This window comes from Rhinolophus hipposideros (genome assembly GCF_964194185.1).
Source record: "Rhinolophus hipposideros genome assembly, chromosome: 18".
NCBI lineage: Eukaryota > Metazoa > Chordata > Mammalia > Chiroptera > Rhinolophidae > Rhinolophus > Rhinolophus hipposideros.
In genome coordinates, this window is record NC_138064.1 from 20,342,197 (window position 1) to 20,363,498 (window position 21,302).

Sequence of the window (21,302 nt, forward strand, 5' to 3'; positions counted from 1 at the left end):
TCTGAACACCTCACTTGGCTCGACCGCAATAAAAAGGGCAATGATTTTAAAACACAGATTGTAGTATGGGGCTCCATATACTTTTCCATTCACTTTCCATTGAGCTTAAAAGGAATAGTGACAAGAACAGACTATTTTATAGCATCTACCAATCCTTTTACATTCACTAATTGCAAAGCAGTGTTTTTGGCTATGTGGGATTGCTAGGTTGAATCTAATAGTCTTGTGGAAGAGATGGACATATATGTAACTATAAAAAAATTAGAATACATTTAGTTAAATATGGCATGAATTTTAAATTGGGAAATTAAAACTTCAAAATGGCAGAATAGTTTCAATGGCACGGAGACCCCCTATCAATACACTCTGTCTGATGAGGATGTTATGGTTTATCAGGATATAAAGTCTGATGAAAGAACTGACCATACTGCTTATCCAGATCAGTGCTTTGAAAGTAAAAAAGGTTGGAAATTTTGTTTCATTAAAGGGAAAATGAAATAAAGCAGAAGTGGTTGTCGAAGAACTTGATTATCTGGGACTTGATGTACAGGAAAATGATTTTTTAAAAAATGACAGAAATGTAAATGACAGCAATTTAGAAAGCAATTTCTAAGGGGATTTTTAGGATCTCTAGAAATTTTATCTCCTATCTTTATAATCCTCAACATTATACTTTTAATTGAATGCTGACATTAAGGAGGGTAGGTATTAGGGATGTAATGAACTTTAACAAATACCCGAAGTCATATCTACTCTCTTGATAGATCTTTGCACAAATCTTCCTGTGAATGTAATTATATTTAACTTAGACAACAAATATTTCTTGAATGTATTCTATGTCTGTCTCTGTTGTAATTCTATGGAGAAAGAAGACATACTTTTTAAAAACTAAATCTATTCTGTGGTAATATTTCTTTTGCAGCTATAATATTTAAGAGGGAGCTTTAATAAAATTATCATTTCTTTTATATAGTTATATTGCCAAATTTCTTGCTTAGCTTCATGCTATTATGAGAACAATACTGAATACATGTGGTTTGTAGTAGGCATTCAGTGAGTGTTGATTATATTGAATAAAATAGTTTGGATAGCACTAAAGAAGATTTCTTTCTCCCCTGGCATTTAAGCTTCAATTTCCTCTCCTATTAAATCACTCCCCTCACAGGTGTGTTTTGATATTTAAATGTGAGTAAAGGGTAAGTGTTTAATAACTTAATATTTTTTTTTTTATTTTCAGGATAAAACAAATAAAATAAAATAAAAGTTTGGCAAAGGAGAAAAATAGTGCACTAAAAATATACATTTTGAAAAGAAACAACCTCATTTAACAGATATAAAGTCTTCTCATCCAATTAAGAATAAATCTTCATAAATCTATAACCTGTTATGAAAAAAGCTTTTATTACATCCATTTGCTTTATCACATCTTAAGTTTTTAAGTCTTATTCTTTTGGAAAAAATATTTTGGATGCAAAAGCAAAACATATATATAGGACTACATAAGATTTTAAAGGTACTATATAAGCTTTCAATAAAAGTTAATGGTGCCTTTTGTAGATACAGTAAGAACTTTAAAGTTGACTTGATCTAAGGTCAATGAAATCCTTCTTTTATTTTATTTATTATACCTCGAGTTTTTTTAAAGATTAAAGAAGGAATTTATTCACCCCTTTCCTTGAATCTTGTTTCTTTATTCTTAAGACATTTGAAAGACCAGCTATCAGTTTTCTGAAATACTTATTAGGATATGTGGGGAATGATCCATTTATGGTAAACTGGTAAAAACATAAGACTTGATTTTGATATTAAAAAAACTAAGGCATAATTACAATATTTAGAAGTACTTTGAGTTAAATAACTCCAAAACTGTTAAGTAGTGAAAAAAATTTCTTAGATTTCTATTTTTAACTGCAAACTACTTTTTAAAAATAACAGTCACACACCCATTCTTATTTTTTACTTATACTCCACTCTTTCAATTGCTCTCTTTTCACCACAGAAACTTAAAAGAAACAAAGAACCATGAAGTAACATTTGCCATTTGACAAATCTGATTAAACCAAGGGTGTTTACTATTGAAACCGACTCCACCCACCCACTCCATCTCCAGTTTACTTTCTGTTAGACAAAATATTACTATCTTTTCCCAGAAGAAACTCAAACCATTGTCCATTGGAAACAGTTATGTTTTAGAATGTTAAACATTGCAGGGGTTATAAAATATAAAAATAAGTATTGGTCTTGGAATAGGTTTCAAGAGTTGTGGAATATGTATTCCAAAGACATCTTAGGGTTCTTGGCTACGTTAAAGAAAGATGTTGAAACGGGTAAAAAATAAGTTTTGTAACTTGTACTTACTGTACAAACCTAGCCACAATGACCAGACCAATTTAAAATGATAATTTACTAAAATTATAAGATTAGCAGAGATTGAACATACAGTCTATACTGAAGGTTAGTCAGTTTTATAACTCAATGCCTTTAATATACCATCTTTGACATATCATGTATGCCATTTGGAAAGATGACAGACTTAAGAGCTAGATAGACACAGAGAAGGATTTAATTCTATTTCTTACTACCTGTAACAATGGGTAAGTATGAGAGTTCCTTTTCCATGCTCTCATCTGTAAATGGAATAATAATATATGATGTAGGGTTCATGTGATGAATAACCTAATTCTGGTACAGTGCTCAGTATTGTAACGGGCACACGGTTGGTGTTTAATCAGTGTTAGCTACTATTATTCTTTATCCTGACCAGCAAATTGCATTCAAATAGCAACTTCATTTTAACTTACTACTTTTTCTTCTTTTGTGAATTCTCTCATCATTATAAAGGGGATTTACCTGCAAGAAACCCTTTAATATTTTGAAAGTGGAACAGTATATATCACAGTAATTTATTATTAGCAATATTTTGTTTATTCAACAAGTATTTGTCAAATATCTACTATTCAGAGTCTAATGGTAGGCGCAAAGGAAGTTCAAAAATCAGAATACTTTTATTTCAAATAACTTTTATTCACACTAGGACTAGAGGAAAATCTAATTCAGTAGAAAACACAAGACAAAACATAAGACATTCCCTTTGAAGGAGCGTCATGATATTAACAACATCAACAATAATTGGCAACACACTATTGAATTTTCCATTCAATATTTTCAAATACAAAAAAGGAATCAGAAAGAAGGTGAACATTGCATGAGTATGTTCAACAATGGTATTGTTATTGGGTATTAATCCTTCATTAGACAATTATTTCTCACATCTGGGAAAACATCACTGGCAGCACAATTTTCAGAAGAGAAGTTTGGCAACATGTATTTTTCTCAGCAGCACTGGATGACAGATTTTGGTGAATGCTAGCCAAAAAATTAAGGGCAAAACCACTGGTGCACAGAGGACAACAAACTGATCTTATTACAGAAACAAATATCAGACCACGATAGGAGAGATATTTAAATTTTACACTAAGCCAGAAACTCCAGATTATTGGCATACACATCAACAAGCCTGGTCAAGAGTGTTTAATCACAAGAGTAATAAATATTGGATTTGTGCCTGCCCTGCCCACGTTATTTAAAGATATCAGGATATTGCTTTCAAATGACAGAAACTGCCTAGGCTGTGATCTACTAAATTGTACTCATTTTTACCAGCATGGTTGTTATGCCCTTGCCACCACTGAAAGGGCAATTTCTTGTAATGCAGCTGCTGTGGGCATAGACAGTGACATTGCTTATCCAGAAAGAGTTTGAGAATCTTACAATTTAGAAAGAGCATATGGAGATTTTTCTCTAAAAATAATGTTTGCATACCCAAGGAATTGCCATTCCTCCTCAGATGTTAGAATTCTTAATTCCTAAATTTTTTCCTCTCTCCATTTCTACTAAATTTTAAGTTAATAAAAGCAATAGCTAGAAATTGCTGCAAAATTTCTATCAATTGTCATAAAATGCCAACCTCAAGAAAAGGCACCATGACGAAGCCTGAAGGAGATGACCACAATGTCCCACAAAACATTTCACCCTCCTTATTTTATTTGATGTTGCAACATTGGCCTCTAATGTGCCTAAGGCCCAAACAGAAAAATAAAAAGACTGCAATTTTCTTTGAATAGTCTGGAAATATCCTGCTTCCAAATGATATTTATTTGAAATTTCTCTTGTGCCATTATTTTCTTCAGTTTGGAGTTTATGCCCATAGGTTTGACTCATAAAGACATAATCCAAAGGACTGGTAAAGTATGTGTACAATCTTCTCTATGTGATAACTAGCACAACACAATTAGGTAGTAGCAAGAATGATGAAAAACTATGTTTGAGACAAAAAGAAAAATTCTGTGTTAATAAAACAAAGTTCTGAGTCCAAAATTGTAAACCAGAACACAATAATTTGATCTATCAAGATAAGAATAGTAAAAAAAGTCAGTTTTTCTTAAAAAAAGAAGAGATAGAAAGGAAGATAAAAAGTATCTACTAAAGTGTTTCTATAAAATGACATGAAAGGAAGTATACCTAGTAGTGTCTCAGAAAATAAGTTGCCAAGGTTGTTTCTCCTTAGGAAATATAGAGATTATGAAATTATTCTGATAGATTAGATATTTGGTATTGGCAGTTGGACAGGGGAAGGAGAGAAGGGTAAAAGGAGATTATTGGTTGGCATGATCGGCACTGTAAAGTCAATTCACCATATATTTGCTAAATGTTTCAGGTTGTGAATTAAGATGGTTTGAGAAATTGTCACAACCCTGTTCCTCTATCATTGAGATCAAGTCCAAACAGCACCAGATCAATAGTCTAAGGTTCAGTCGTCTGACCTATCTATTTCCAGCACATTAATAACTGACAAAGTTGTTGCATAAACCGTAATATAAAACTAGCCAGGCATATCATAGAAAAAATGGACTGCAGTTGATTTGGAGAAACCAAGCTCTAGAATCCTGTGTGAGTATACCATGTTCATCAACAAAAATTATACTCTGGCCCCTTGACTATCATGTTGTGCTTCATGAAACATTTGATGGAGGAAAAGAAAGCTGTTAGGAGGCAAGGGTATGGTTTTCGATGTAAATATGACCAGAAAAAGAAGCCCCACAAAGGCACTTCTATATTTTAGTAATGGCGTTGATGAAAGTGACGTAATAACACTCATAATACCTCATCCAAAAGGCAGTCAATAGTACAAAATACTGCTGGAGCCCCAAATATAATTGTGTCCTTTGGGAACATAAGATATATTTGATGATGAACATGAACGTATTCATGGTCAGTTTTGAAGACAATAATAAAATGCCTTCACTTCTTAGCACAGATCATCTGGTTTTCATTTCTTTTGGAGGTGAAAATGCGCTCTTTATGGAATAGTTCAACAGGTATGTTTTTTCCTACATTTTTTTTTTCTTATTTTCTCAGCAAGTCAAGTGATTTCATTTCTGAAGCAGGAAAAGAACGTTAAGATAGATGCTGTAGAAATGACAATGTCAAACTCTGACAGGGTGATTATTTCAAGCTCAGAATGAATCACTTTTAAGACAGAAACCTTTGGCTTGTTTGCTTAGTGGCTATTAGACATTTAATAGTTTCATTGAGACAAATTGAGAGTAAAGTTTCAAAAGATAAATAGTAAGAAATATTTAAATAAATTGTCCTAAATATAAATGCTGGGATAGAAAATAAGTAGAAAAGTGCTGATTGAAGAGAAATTGTCTCCCAGGAGACTCTCCACATGGTCATTCTATTTTACTTCCATATGGAGTCTGTAAAGAAACCCAGTAAATCTACAAAGCTTTATGAATGACCTTCAGAAATAGAACAGTGCTGAATTGTTAGGAGACACCAGCCCCATAGTTTCTAAAATCATTGTGTGAGATGTCCTACTTTCAAATACACCATGTTGTTAGGGAGAGGTGTGTGAGTTTTTCAAAGGGTTATAGTCACAACTGAAGGTTAAGATTTCAGTTCCTACGACTGGTAGTGGAAATGTGATGGTTAGTAGTTTTTCATATCTCTGTTTTCTCTAAAAGAAAACTCTGTTTTCATATCTTTATAGTTTTTCATATCTCTGTTTCTCTAAAAACTTCTATCTCCACTATTGATGTTGTAAATTTGTTAAAATATTAAAAAAATATTTTATCTCATAATGTTCTTTGCATTTACTAAGCAATGATTAAATAGCCTCTATTACCATTTGAGGTCACTTTTACTTATTATCTAATAAAACTTTTTCAATTTAATATACAACCCCCGATTGTACTATATAATTGAGAAAATTAATTTTCTTACAATTTCGTTTTGTACCTATTATCAAATCTTATTAAATTGAACTCAGCATTGTTTACTAGTTGATTTCTCAAAAACATTACATTTATTCATCACGTCTGAGTTATTAATGAGATTGTGAGAAAGCCTATGTGATTATCCTTCAACATAAGGATCAGAAAGACATACTATTGAAAAAACTTAGGAAATAATTCTTCTAATAGCCCCTTAATGGGAACTGTTGTGAGAAATAAAAATTAAATGTGTAAGTCAAGAAAATTATACCAAGTGAAACCACCCTTTCAATAAGTGCTGGCTATTTGAAAAGAAGCCTTGATATTCTCCAAAAGCCTCCATTCTGTCCCTGAGGGCTATACAATAGGTTGTAAAGGTAGAATCAAAAAGCACTGGCATTCTGTTCTTACAACTACATTCAGCTGTGATTAATCCTCCCCATAGTTTATCTGCCTCCCCATGTATCCTAAGGACTCTAACTAAAACCAATTGGTACAGTATCACATGGAAGGATGTGTGATTACTCATTAATGTGTCATGTTTGAAATCAGAGCGCAATGGAGGCATCCTAATAATTTGGCTTTATCAGATTGATGCCTGTGCATAAGTATGTGGCAAAATTATTGTAGGAAACATCAGTAAATTAGTATGTGTGCACTATACTGTTTCATTTGCTTATTCAACATCTAAAAATATCTGGGAGGACTGAGCGTAACAATAGAGATTTGTAATTATCAAGTTGCTTTTAAATAATTACAATTATATTTCCAAACAAAATGATACAACTTTCCTTTTTAAAAAAGGGAGTCTTTTTTATTTTACTTTTTTTAAGCTTTTGGCTCCATTATTTGATTTTCTGTAAATAAATCTCAGGAATTACAGTAAAATAGCAAGAGCTACCAAATGTGACTGACGTGAAGTTTTCTGAAAATATCATGTTTTTTTTTACAAAAAAAATCATTACTATTGTGAATTGAGATTGACCTTACCCTTATGCAATGTAAGTAAATTTTTACCTTATACTGAGTTACATTCCATTTCAGATTTCCTATTTCAAAGGGCATCTCAAATTTCTAACATTTTAAACCAAGTATTGAGCCATTTTTGTATATGTAATAAAAGTCTTTAAAATTAAAATGGTAATCCTAAAAAAACTAAATGCATGAAAAATATGGTCTGACTGTATAACAAAAGAGAGTTATATAATTCTACTTGAGTGAAATCTTTCATCTTTGATTTACAGGTTAGAGTCCTCTTTAACTAAAACCATATTGTTCCATATCTTTCATATCATGGCCTTCCCTAAAACCTTGTTTTAATTAAGGTTTCTTTCAGATTTCTGAATAAAAGCATGACAATCTTCACTTATGGCTTTAATATATCCTTTGAGTTAGGAAAATATATAAAAAGAAACATCAACTCTTTTGAAAGCATTGTCAGATATTAAATACTGTGAGGTATTCTACATCAATGTCTTTATGTGTTCAAGTTGTACCTTGAAATAGAATTTTGGAAGGTAGGGGGATAACCTACTTATATTTACTAAGTTGCTTTTAATCTCAGAAATAAATAAATGTCCATTACTTTTAGCCTTTGACACTAAGGCAACATGGGTGAAGGTTAAATTGGGGGTTTTTTTGGTGTTTTTTTTTTTTTTTTCACACGAAGGCACAACTTTTCAAGGTTAACTCAACTCAAGGTGATATCAAATAGGCAATGCCTTCATTAACACATTTCAAAGATCTAGAAAATTCAGTAACATTGCTTAAGCCACATTCACCTCAGTGGTTCCACAGCTAAAAGAACACATTAGATCAAGCAACTGTGTTTGCCTGAAAAGTAAAAAAAAAATAATAAATTAAATACTCACAGGTCCTGAGTAATTGGGGAGATAATGGGTAATCTTTACTTTTCTATAAGAAGGAAGGATGAAACGTAAGAAGAAAGGAAATGATGGAGGTCAGAAAAAGAAAAGTGAGAGAGTACGTTCTTGATAGATTTGGAACAAATTAAGACCATCTTTGAAAAGTTTTCAAAGACACTGGAAATCCTCCATGGAACATATGGTCAGAGCTACTGTCATCAGTACAAGGGATGTGTGAGGGAGGAGGGATACCTCATCCTCAAATACAACTGCAAATCTCCAGTGTGTGAGAACACAGAGAGATGGTAGGGAAATAGGGTAAGTTTTCTCAGAAAAAAGGGACATAAAATATTGCACCAGTATATACAGTGTTTGAGGTTCCTTTGGCATTAGGACTTTAAGATACCGTGGTTTATTCCACTGAAAAAGCCTCAACCTAGTTCCTCCATCTTGAACTCTTAACTAGCAAGAGTTGAACCATGTGTTAAAACAAAGGCCAAAAAAACAAACAAAACAGAACAAAACAAATCCCTGCGAGCTGTCGGGAATTGCTATCCGTTCATAGCTGAAAGCAAATTCTGTAAACAATTTAAGACTGTTTGACAAAAAATTACCCAATAAAAAACTGATCAGAATGTCAGGAATGAGTCTTTCTTAGGTTTTGCCCAAAATATCGCTGGCTGTCAGAGCATTTGTAATGAACAGTATCTAATGCTGTATTGGATGTTTCTAGTTCATACTTTGGGCCTGGGAGTGGGTCATGAAGTATATTAAAAGCACGCTGGAAGTAGTTTCTTCCAATCGTGGTTTACTGTAACTTTAGAATCACAGCGGTTAGGTTTAAGGAATCTTTAATGCCCTTTCAAGTCCATCCAAAGAACAAGTGAAGCTGCTGTTCAGAATTTTGTGCCCAGTGTTTATATTCCATCGAATCTGTGCCACCCAGGCAGCAGACAAGACATGTCTGAGGGTGCTGGGGTGGGGGTGGGGGGATACACAATGATGTCACACACAGGAAATATGGGGGGAGGGGGACTTGGCACTTCACAAGGCTGGCTCCTCTTCCATAGGCTCACCAGCAGTTCTGTAAAAATAAACAGGCAATCAGAATACGGAATAAGAGTACACAATGACATTGTAGATTTTCATGCATAATCAAAGCTGATTTTTCAGCTCTCTCTGATGTTTATTTGTATTATTCAGTTATCCATAAATAGAGTTTCTTTCCTAGGAAGTATAAACAAATGTCAAGTGGAAAAACATTTTAGATCCAAGCAATCATTGGAAATGTTCCTGTTTATATTAAAACATGTCAGAATTTTTATAACTCTAGATTCCAAAATGTACATGTTTTGTGTCTAGCACAGTCCAATAATTTATTGCAAAAATTAACTACGATATTTTATTTTAGGAGCAATTGCAGCGATTTCCTATGGAATCAGTTTGCTAACTAGAGCAAAGGACCAAGTTAGCTTCTGGAGGAAACTCACCAGGGCTCTGGTTTTTGCTTCTGTTCTTTCATAACTGGATTGGCTGCCTGCCGGAGGCATTTCAAATCAAATTCTGAATTTGATTAGCAAATCGCTGCTAGAGACCCAACAGTTTTACAAGAAATGCACTATGGTAGTGTGTAAATAGTTTTTATTCGGCATCATCTGTGGGGGTGTTCTGCTCAGGCAAACCCAAAACTAATTGCTTGAAAATTTATACTTGTGATTTAACCTTAATTTAGTAACACTCTGAGGGGAATTTAAGGCAAACTTTTAGAATGATTTTTTAATTTAGCTAAAAGGACAAAATTGTAGCAGGAATCCACATACACAAGGTAGCTGGATCAACTAGGGAACACTACTGTAATTTTAGATGCTGGGAGAACTACGGTTCAGTTTGAGCTCTCTGATTTGCTAATGTTGCAAGTGTTAATGTTGTAACCACACTTCTGTGAAGCTGTGGTTTCAGGGTTAAGACCATGAGAAAAAAGATGTTCCTTATAGAACTAGTGCAGGTTAAAAATAATAAAGGGGGTAAAATTGACTTGTAAACGAACAAACACTATGAGACATCAGTTATTTAATACTTTGGGTCTGTGGCTCCTTTATCTAACGTATGCAAAAAAATTGCATTGAATAGCATACAGATACAGTTACGACTAGGTTACCATTAAGAAACACCATAAATGGATGGTGGTTTTCTCTGGGTGGTGGAATAATAGGTAGATGGTTTTCATTTTCTTTTTCATATTGTTTATATACTTTTCAGTATTCCATTATAAATTAATTTCATATTAAAAAATGCTATGTTTCAAACACAACTGTTTATGAAGGCAAATGAACTATATTTCCATGTTATTTTACAGATTTAAAAGGAAAAAGCCAATATTTATATGTATTTATAAAGTAGTTGCTATTTTAACTTAGCACTTAAAAATAAATTTAAAATACTGAAATAAAGATTTTTATCCATGGAATAGTAATAAAAAATATTTTAATGCATCCTCTAAAGAAGGAAAAATATTAGATATTCATTATTCAACATTACCAAAAGAGAGTTCCAAATGAGTCCATATGAAACACTAAAAGAAAATCATTTCTTAGGAAGTTACTGTCTGTCCAAGACTATACTGCATAAGGAGGTTGTGAGAAAGTGTTTTATAAGATAAAAGCTATTTAAATGATTAACAGTCTATTAAAATCCTTCCAAACTGAAATTATCAGCATTCCAAGAAGAAAAATTTTAACCTAAGAAAAACATTTAAGTAACTAAACTAATTTATACATAAACATACACACTTATTTACATCTGAGAATATAATGTATAGCATTCTCAATCGAGGGACTCTAATGGAGACTAAATTTTCCTATTCCTTTTTTCCCCCAACTTGATTGAGATATGATTGGCATATAACATTGTGGAAGTTTAAGCTGTACAATGTGATAAACTGATACACACATATACTGCAAAATACCACAATAACACATCCTTCACCTCACGTAATTACCATTATTTTGTTGTTATGATGACAACCATGTTGTAACTTCTTTTTTTATGGCTCTATAATATCCCATTGCACGTATATCCTGCATTTTCTTTATCCATTCATCAGGCAATGGGTACTTAGGGTTGTTTCCCTGTCTTGACTATTGTGAATAATGCTGCAATGAACATAAGCGTGCAGATATCTTTAAGATAGTGATTTTGTTTCCTTTGGATCAATATCCAGAAGTGGGACTACTGAATCACATGGTAGTTCTACATTTAATTTCTTGAGGACCCTCCATACTGCTTTTCACAGGGCTTTACCAATATTTATGTTACCTTCGACAGCGCACAAGAGTTCCCTTTTCTCCATATCTTCACTAATATTTGTTATCTTTTTTTTATGACAGCCATTTTAACAGATGTATAGAGAGATCTCGTTCTAGTTTGATTTGCATTTTTTGATGATTAGTTATATTGAGCACCTTTTAATGTAGCTTTTGGTTATTTGTTTGTCTTCTATAGAAAAATATTCAGTCCTTTGCCCATTTTAAATTGGATTATTATTATTATATAATTATTATTTGCTACTGAATCGTGTGTTCCATATATTTTATGGATATTAGCCCCTTATCAGATATATGATTTGCAATTATTTTCTATTTCATATGTTGCCTTTTCATTTTGTTGATTGAAGTTTTGTTTGATGTAGTCACATTTGTTTATTTTTATTGCTTTTTGTTGTTGTTGTCATATCCAAAAATCATTGCAAAGACCAATGTTAATGAGCTTTTTTCCTATGTTTTCTTCTAAGGGTTTCACAGTTTCAGATCTTACATTTAAGTCCTTGATCCGTTTTGGGTTAATTTTTTTGTGACTGGTGTAAGATAGGGGTCCAATTTCATTCTTTTACATATGAATATACAGTTTTTCCAAAACCATTTATTGAAGAGGTTATTGTTTCCCTGTTGAGTATTCTGGGATCCCTTGTCAAATATTAGTTGACCACATATGTGAGGGTTTATTGCTGGGTTCTCAATTCCATTCCATTGGTATTTATGTCTGCTTTTATGCCAGTACCATATTGTTTTGATTACTTTAGCTTCGTAATATAGTTTGAACTCAGGATGTGTGATTCCTCTAGCTATGTTCTTTATCAAGATTGTGTTGGTTGTTTAGGATCTTCTGTAGTTGAATATGAATTTTAGGGTTGTTTTTTCTATTTCTACAAAAAATGTAATTGGAATTTTGAAAAGGATTGCATTGAATCTATAGATGACTTTGGGTAATATGGAGGTTTTCATATTAACTCTTCTAATCCATGAACATGGAATACCTTTCCATTTATTTATGTCTTCTTTAATTTATTTCATCAGAGTCTTTATTGTTTTTGCTGTATAGATCTTATTTTGTATACTGAAACTTTATTGAATTTCTTTATTTTGGTGGAGTCTTTGGCATTTTTTATATCTAAGATCATGTTATCAGCAATAAAACACTCTTATTTCTCATCTTAAAGGAAAAGTTTTCAACCTTTTACTGTTGAATATAATGTTAGTTGTGGGTCTGTCATATATGGTCTTTATTATGTTGAGGTACATTCCCTCTATACCCAATTTGCTGAGTTTTTATTATCAAAGATATTGACTTTTGTCAATTGCTTTTTCTGCACTTACTGAGAGGATCGTATGATTTTTATCTTTCATTCTATTAATGTGGTGTATCATATTGTATTGAGTTGCATATTTGAGCCATCCTCACATACAACTTAATCATGGTGTATAATTATTTTAATGTCCTGTTGAAATTGATTTGCTAGTATTTTTTGAGGAGTTTTGCATCTATGTTTGTCAGGGATATTGGCCTATAGTTTTTTTGTAGTATCCTTATCTGACTTTGGTATCAGGGTAATGATGCCTGCATAAGTTGAGTTGGGAGTGTTTCCTCCTCTTCATTTTTTGGATAAATTTGAGAAGGATCAGTGTTAATTCTTCCTGAAATTTTTGAAAGAATTCACCAATGAAACTATCTGGGACTGGGCTTCTCTTTTTTGCGAGGTTTTCGATTACTGATTCAATTTCCTTACTTGTAATTGGCCTGTTCAGATTTTCTGTTTCTTAATAATTCAGTCTTGGTAGGTTGTATGTTTCTACAAATTTATGATTTCTTGAAGATTGTCCAATTTGTCAGTATATAATTGTTCATCGTAGTCTCTTATGACACTTTGTGCTATATCAGTTGTAATGTCACCTCTTTCATTTATAATTTAATTTATTTGAGTTCTCTCTCTTTTCTTGGTAAGTCTACTTAAAGATTTAGCATTTTTTAAATCTTCAAAAAAACAACTTTTAGTTTCACTGATCTTTTCCTTTGTTTTTCTATTCTCTATTTCATTTATTTCTGCTCTGATTTTTGTTAACCTTTGTTCTGCTGAAATTTTAGGCTTAGTTTGTTCTTTTCCTAGTCCTTAAGGTGTAATGTTAGGTTGTTTATTTGGGATCTTTCTTCTTCTCTTCCTCCTCATCCTCTATTCCCTCCTCCGCTTCCTCCTCCTCTTTTTCTTCTTCTTTTTTTAATGTTGGTATTTATTGCTGTAAAGTTGCCCCTTCACACTGCTTTTGTTGCATCCCATAAGTTTTGTTATGTTGTGTTTTCATTTTCATTTATTTCAAGAAAATGTTTTATTTTCTTTTGATTTAGTCCTCGATCCATTAGTTGTTCCGGAGTATGTTGTTTAATTTCCACATATTTGTGAAATTTCTAGTTTTCCTCCTGTTATGGATTTCTAGTTTCATACAATTGTGCTCAGAAAGGATACTTGCTATTATTTCAGTCTTTTAAAACTTGCTAAGTATTGTTTTGTGATCTAACACATGAACTATTCTGGAAAATGTTTCATGTGCACTGGAAAGGAATGTATATTTTCCTGTTGTTGGATGGAATGTTCTGTGTATGTCTGTGAGGTACATTTGGTCTAAAGTATAGACTAAGTCCAATGTTTCCATATTGATTTTCTGTTGGATAATCTATCAATTGTAGAAAGTGGGGTACTGAAGTCCCCTACTATTACTGTATTGCTGTCTATTACTCCCTTCAGATCTGTTCATATTTGTTCTAGTGTTGGGTGCATATATGTTTACAATTGTTGTATCCTTTTGCCAAATTGACTTCTTTATCACTATATAATGACCTTATTTGTGTCTTGTTACAGTTTCAGACTTATAGACTATTTTTTTCTGATATCAGTGTAGCTACTCTATTTTTGTTTCTATTTGCTTGGAATATCTTTACCCTTAACTTTGAGGCTATATGTGTCCTAGAAACTAAAGTGAATTTTTTGTAGGCAGCATATAGTTGGGTCTATTTTATTTTTTATTTTAATCCATTCAAGCAGTCTATGCCTTTTGATTGGCGTGTATAATCCATTTACATTTAAAATAATTATTGATGATAGTTAAGGACTTATTATTGCCATCTTGTTAATTGTTTTCTATTTTGAAACAATTCTGTTTTTGAAACTATTGTTTTCTGTTTTGAAAACTGATAATTTTCCATAGTGGTGTATTTTGATTACCTTCTCTTTGTATTGTATGTATCTACTATAGGTTTTTGTTTTGTTTTGAGGTTTTCTTCAAGCAGCTTACAGATATAAAAGACAGTTTTAATCAAATAACAACGTAACTTTAATTGTACACAAAACTCTACCCTTTTACTCCACCCTACATTTTTTGTTTGTATTGTCACAATTTACATGTTTTTATATTTTGCATCCATTAACAACTTATTGTGGCTATTTGTATACTTTTGTCCTTTAACCTTTATACTAGAGTTAAGTAACACATCACCATATTACAATTGTAGAGTATTCTGAAACTGACTATACTTAACTTTACCAGTGTGTTATATATTTCCATATATTTTCATGAAATTAATTATTATCCTTTCTTTTCAGCTTAAAGAACTTTCAGCGTTTCTTGTAAGGCAGACCTTACGGTGCTGAACTACATTAGCTTTTGTTTGTTTGGGAAAGCTTTTTTTTTTTTTTTTAAATGCAATTACTTTTTAATTTTTTAAAGATTTTATTGGGGAAGGGGAACAGGACTTTATTGGGGAACAGTGTGTACTTCCAGGCCTTTTTTCCAAGTCAAGTTGTTGTCCTTTCAGTCCTTGTTGTGGAGGGCACAGCTCAGCTCCAGGTGGAGTTGCCGTTGCTAGTTGCAGGGGGCGCATCCCACCATCCCTTGTGGGAGTCAAACCGACAACCTTGAGGTTGAGAGGACACACTCCAACTAACTGAGCCATCCAGGAGCTCAGTGGCAGCTCAGCTCAAGGTGCTGTGTTCAATCTTAGTTGCAGGGGGCGGAGCCTATCATCCCTTGCAGGAATCGAGGAAATTGAACTGGTAACCTTGTGGTTGAGAGCCTACTGGCCTATGTGGAAATTGAACCGGCAGCCTTCAGAATTAGGAACATGGAGCTCCAACCGCCTGAGCCACCGGGCTGGCCCCTGGGAAAGTTTTTAATCTCACTTCCACTTCTGTAGGATAACTTTGCTGGGTAAAGTATTGGGATTGGCAGTTTTTCCTTTTGCACTTTTGCTATATCATCCCACTCTCTCTTGGCCTGCAAGATTTCTGCTGAGAAATCCACAAATTACCTTATGTAGGCTCCCTTGTGTGACAGAATTATTTTTCTTGTGCTACTTTTAAAATCCTGTTTTTGTCTTGGTTTGTAGACAGTTGTATTATAAGGTATCTTGGAGAAGGATCATTTTGAATTGAAATTTTCGGCTGACCTATTAGCTTCATGAACTTGGATGTCTAAATCTCTCCTCAGGTTTGGGAAGTTCTCAACCATTACTACTTTAAACAAACTTTCTACCCCCTTTCTTCTACTTTTCTCCTCATGGGACCAATAATTCATAAATTATCTTAATGGTGTCCTATAAGTCTAATGGGCTTTCTTCATTCCTTTTCATTCTTTATCCTTTTGATCATTTGACTGGATAATTTCAAATGATTTGTCTTTGAGTTCACTGATTCTTTCTTCTGTTAGGTTCAACCTGATGTTGAGCTCTACAAAGAATTATTTAGTGCAGTTATTGTATTCTTCAGCTCCAAAATTTGTTTGGTTCTTTTCAATGTTTTCTATCTCTTTGTTGAACTTCTCATTTTGTTCTTGTACTGTTTTCCTAATTTTTGTTCAAATGTTTATCTGTGTTCTCTTGTAATTCTTTGAGCATCTTTAAAATGATTATTTCCTAATCTTTTACAGGCAATTCATGCATCTCTATTTCTTTGGAGTCAGTTACTGGAAGTTTATTGTGTTCTTTTGTGGTGTTAGATTTCCCTGATTCTTCACAATCCCTGTTGCTCTGGGTCTGGGGCAGGACGACATGAACAGGTTGTCTGCAGTGCAACTCCATCACTTGCAAAAATGGAGCCTCTTCCGTTGAAACATGGGGACTTGCAGGTAAAATATAAAGCTTTCCATCAGATGCTTCTCTTTCCTTTCTTCCCTTCAAAATCATTGTATATTAACCACTTTTTTAAATAGTCCATTTACTGCTCCCCACATTTTGCTAAATCAAATACATATACACATAACTAGCCAATTCTTTCTGTGTCTTGAAACATTTAAGTAGTATTAGTAGTACAGCATGTTGGAAAATATCCTGAATTTCAAGACAGATGTCCTATGTTTAAGTCTCAGCTCTGCCACTTACAAAAATGTAACTTTGAGCAAATCACCATCTCTAGGTTATTATTAAAAATTTTCTCTTTAAAATTAAAATGATAATCCCTGACTTGCCCTCAGGGTTGTGAGAACTGAATGAGTTAATTTAAGAGAACATGCTTTATAAATTGTAAAGCATTAAACAATTACAGAAAAATTGTATTATTTATATCTGCCACTGTAATTATTTATAATATCTCCCTTCTCATATCCATAGCTGTCAGAGGAGGTGGTACTAATTTTACTTAATCCTTGACCCTAAGTAATTATTCTATATGTCTAAAAATTTTTTAAAAGATGACATTTTAAAAAATTATCTTCATGAAACACTTAGAAAGTGAACTGGCTTAGGATGGCCATTTAATCATTGTTTTTGGTGAAAGGGTGAGAAGCAATGCTTTGGAAATGTGGGGGTACTCCATTCCAATCATCTATGGACATACCACATTTACCTTGATTAACAAAAACACAGTTGTGGAAAGGGATGGGGGACAGGAAGAGATGAATCTTTCTCTCACTGAATTTAATTCCATTTGCAATTAGGTGAGGTAGAGACACAGTAACATAAAAATAAAACCTCCAAAGGTAAATTTTAGTACAATAGTTTAGCTAATTGAAAGATAAAAACTTCTACTACAGCAAGCCAAATTCACAGTGAACATTGATGGTTATCTTCAGGGACAAACATTTCATATATTAAGGGAATGATCAGTGCAGTCCAGTAATCATAGGTTATAATAATTTACACACAAAGAAAATCATTAGAGAAATGCAAATGAAAATCACAATGAGATACCATTCTGATAGTCAGAATGGCTATCATCAAGAAATCAACAGACAACAAGTGTTGGTGAAGATGTGGAGAAAAGGGAACCCTCGTGCACAGTTGGTGGGATGGCAGATTGGTGCATCCACTATGGAAAACAGTATGGACTTACCTAAAAAAACTGAAATGGAACTACCTTATGACCCAGCAATTCTACTCCTGGGTATCTATCCAAAGAAATCCAAAATACTAATTCAAAAAAATTGCAGCGCTATTCACAATAGCTAAGATATGGAAACAATCAAAATGCCCATCGATAGATGACTGGATAAAGAAACTGTGGTACATTCATACAATGGAGCATTACTCGGCCATAGAAAAGAATGAAATCTTACCATTTGCAATGACATGGATAGAGAATATTATGCTAAGTGAAATAAGTCAGACTGAGAAAGACAAATACCATATGATCTCACTTATATGTGGAAACTAAAGAACAGAACAAACAAGCAAACAAAACAGAAACAAACTTACAGATATAGGGGGAAAAACTGATGGTTGCTAGATGGGAGGGGTAGGGATAGGGGAGAAGGTCAAGGAATTAGAAAGTGCAAGTTAGTAGTCACGGGGATATGAAATACAGTATGGCAATACAATCAATAATGTTGTAAAGATTATGTGCAGTGCCAGATGGGCACTTCATAGACTGTGTAGCTGCCTGACCAATGGACTATACACCTGAAGCTGAAGTAGAATAACATTGAACGTGAACTATAATTAAATACATATTAATTAAATATAAAATTATATATAATTAAATATACATAGTTAAATATATATAATTAAATATGTACATATATGTAGACACATATACACACACAGACACACACACACACACAGAGGGTGCCAAAAATGTATACACACTTTAAGAAAGTAAATACTGTATTAAAATTATGCTGATGGTAACCACTTTGAGCACCTCTTGTAATTGCAGATCAAACGTGACTTGTATTCATTGTTTGTTATCGGTATACTCATATCTTGAGTATTACACTATTAATATAGTTTTCCTTTCTTAAAATTTTTACACATTTTTTGGCACCCTTTGTATATATATATTCATGGGATGTGGAGTACAGCATAGGGAAGATAGTTAATGGTATTGTAACAGCTATATAAGATGTCAGAGGGGTAGTAGACCTGAGGAGGTTATCACTTTGTGAGGGATGTAAATGTCTAACTATTATGTTGCTTTGTACACCTGAAACAAACAAAACAAAAAAAGCAGAAAAGAAAGAATTTAACTTGAGACAGCATACAATTCTTGTATTTTCCCCTTAAATAGGTATTTGATATCCTATGATTTTTAAAATAGTATTTGTTAATGAATATTAATAATGTTATTTATAAAACACATTTTCTCTTATTTTATGAATTTAACTTAATCCCTCTATCTTACTTCCTCTTTTTTCTCCAAGGCAAGCAATGTAATGCTTACTTTGTACATGATTTTGTTCATAGGGCATTCTTTAAAGCTATATATTTTTGTGGGCGTATATTTTTATTTTATAGAAACTTGACTTTTATATAGACAGGTATCATTGGTCTTGCTTAATTTTCTCACTCAGTACTGTACTTAGGAGAGCTACCCATGTAGTTACGTTCATCTAGTCTGTAGCGTCTAAGTACTAAATAGCATCTCCATTGTGTAAATTCACCACATTTTCACTATTCATTCTCCCAATAATTGACCTGGGTTTGACTTCTCCTGTCTATCCACCATGAATAAAGCTGTAGTGAACTTCCTTCCTAGTACATGTACTCTAATGCCCCTAGATGAGAATGTCTTCAGCTCACATTCTCAGGAGCAGTAATACTATGTCATATGTTTTGCGTATACTAAGTGGTATAAATTGCTTTCCAGCATGGCTTCCATACTTTACCTTCCCACAGCTGTGAGGCATGCAGAATCCCACATCTTACCAGTGCTCGTGCTCCCCAGTTTACTGATTTTGATTCAAGAAATAATTATAGAGTATATATTAGGCAGTCTGGCTCTGTTGTGGGCACTAGAACTACATGGGAAATGTAAAAAATATAATGGGGGACCTGATCTGATTTTGGTATTACTGGTCGGTGAACATACTCCAAGAAGAGGAAGACATATTTGATCTGAGATCTAAAGGATAAGGGGAAGAGAATGAGGAAGCCAGCATAGGGTCAGTGGGAGGATAAGAAAGACAAGTATTCCAAACAGAGGGAAGGGTATGTGCCAAGAAGGCCTGATGTGGACACAAATAGCGTTCTTTGGAGAATATTTGAACCCACAATGAGATACCATTACATATCCAACAGAAAGGCTAAATTACAAAGACTGACTATATGAAGTGTTGGTAAGGCTATGAAGCAATTAGAATTGTCACTCCTTGATGGTGGGAATGAAAAATGGCATAGCCATTTTGGAAAGCAGTTTGGAAGTTTCTTACAAAGTAAAATACATGGCTCCCTTACAACTCAGCAATTCCACTCCTAGGTATATATCAGAGAAAATCGAGTGCTTGTGTTCACAAAATAAAAACTTGAACAAATTTTTTATAGAGACTTAGGTTCTTCAAAAAATTAAAAATATAACAACCACATAATCCAGCAATTCTACTTCTGGGTATATATCCAAAAGAATTGAAAACAGAATCTTGAAGAGGTAATGCACACTCATATTGATTAAAGAATTCAGCCATTAAAAAAAGATGGAAGTCTTGTAATATGCTGCATCATGGATGAACCTGAGGATATTATGCTAAATAAACCAAGTCACAGAAAGGCACATACTGCATGATTCCACTTGTATGAGGTATCAAAGGAGTCAAATTCTTAGAAATAGAAAGTAGAATGGTGGTTGCCAAGATCTGGTAAAAGGTAGAAAGGGGATGCTATTATTTGAGTACAAATATCATTATGGTGTGCAGCTGAAAGTAATATAATGTTACATGTCAATTATGTCTCAACTGAAAGAATCAGAAAAAAATTAATAGCCCCAAATGGGAAACTAGTCAAATGTCCATCCACAGTGGCATGGATAAAGAAATCAGGGTGTGTTAATACACTGGAATAATGTGCAGTAATAAAAATAAAGAAATACTGATTGGATCGATCTCAAAAACATGCTGAGTGGAATAAAACCCAGATAAAAAGCAGTATATACTACATGATTCCCTTTAGATTAAATTCAAGAACTGGCAAAACTAATCCACATAGTTAAAACTAAAGAAAATGTTTACTTCTGGAGGGAGTGACATTGACAAAGAAGAGGCACAAGTGATCTTTCTGGGTGATGAAACTGTTTTGGATCCTATTCTGGGTTGTATGTATATGTGAGTAAGGAATAGGTAAAATACTTTGATTAGTGCATATCATTATATGTAAGGTATACATCAGTTCTTTTAAAAAAAAGAAACAAGGTTTTGTTGGAACCTTGTTCCAACAAAAGAGGAAAACAAAAGATCACAAAAGAAAGAGGAAAGCTGTCAGAGATAAGGCACAAAATGAAGGTGAGTGTCTGATCATGTAGACCTCACATGTCCTCTTAAGGATGATGGTCTTCATGCCAATGGAAACGGAAAGGCACTGAAGGGTTTCAAGCAGAGTCATTGCAGGATTTGCTCTCCAGTTGTTTTTCATTTTG

At 33.3% G+C, this 21,302-nt stretch overlaps 1 protein-coding gene across 16 annotated transcripts in view; it reads right to left on the reverse strand.

Moving 5' to 3' along the window:
• Positions 1-7,938: 7,938 nt before the first annotated feature.
• Positions 7,939-21,302, reverse strand: part of HDAC9 (histone deacetylase 9) — an 857,167-nt gene continuing 843,803 nt past the window's right edge. For all 16 annotated transcript variants that reach the window (XR_013995394.1, XM_081080282.1, XM_081080306.1 and 13 more), the window contains one exon: positions 7,939-9,227. Coding sequence is in view for 14 of the 16 variants with exons in the window: in XM_081080282.1 (XP_080936408.1) it covers positions 9,188-9,227 (40 nt within the window). In the remaining 2 variants the exon portion in view is untranslated. The remainder of the gene's footprint in view (positions 9,228-21,302) is intronic.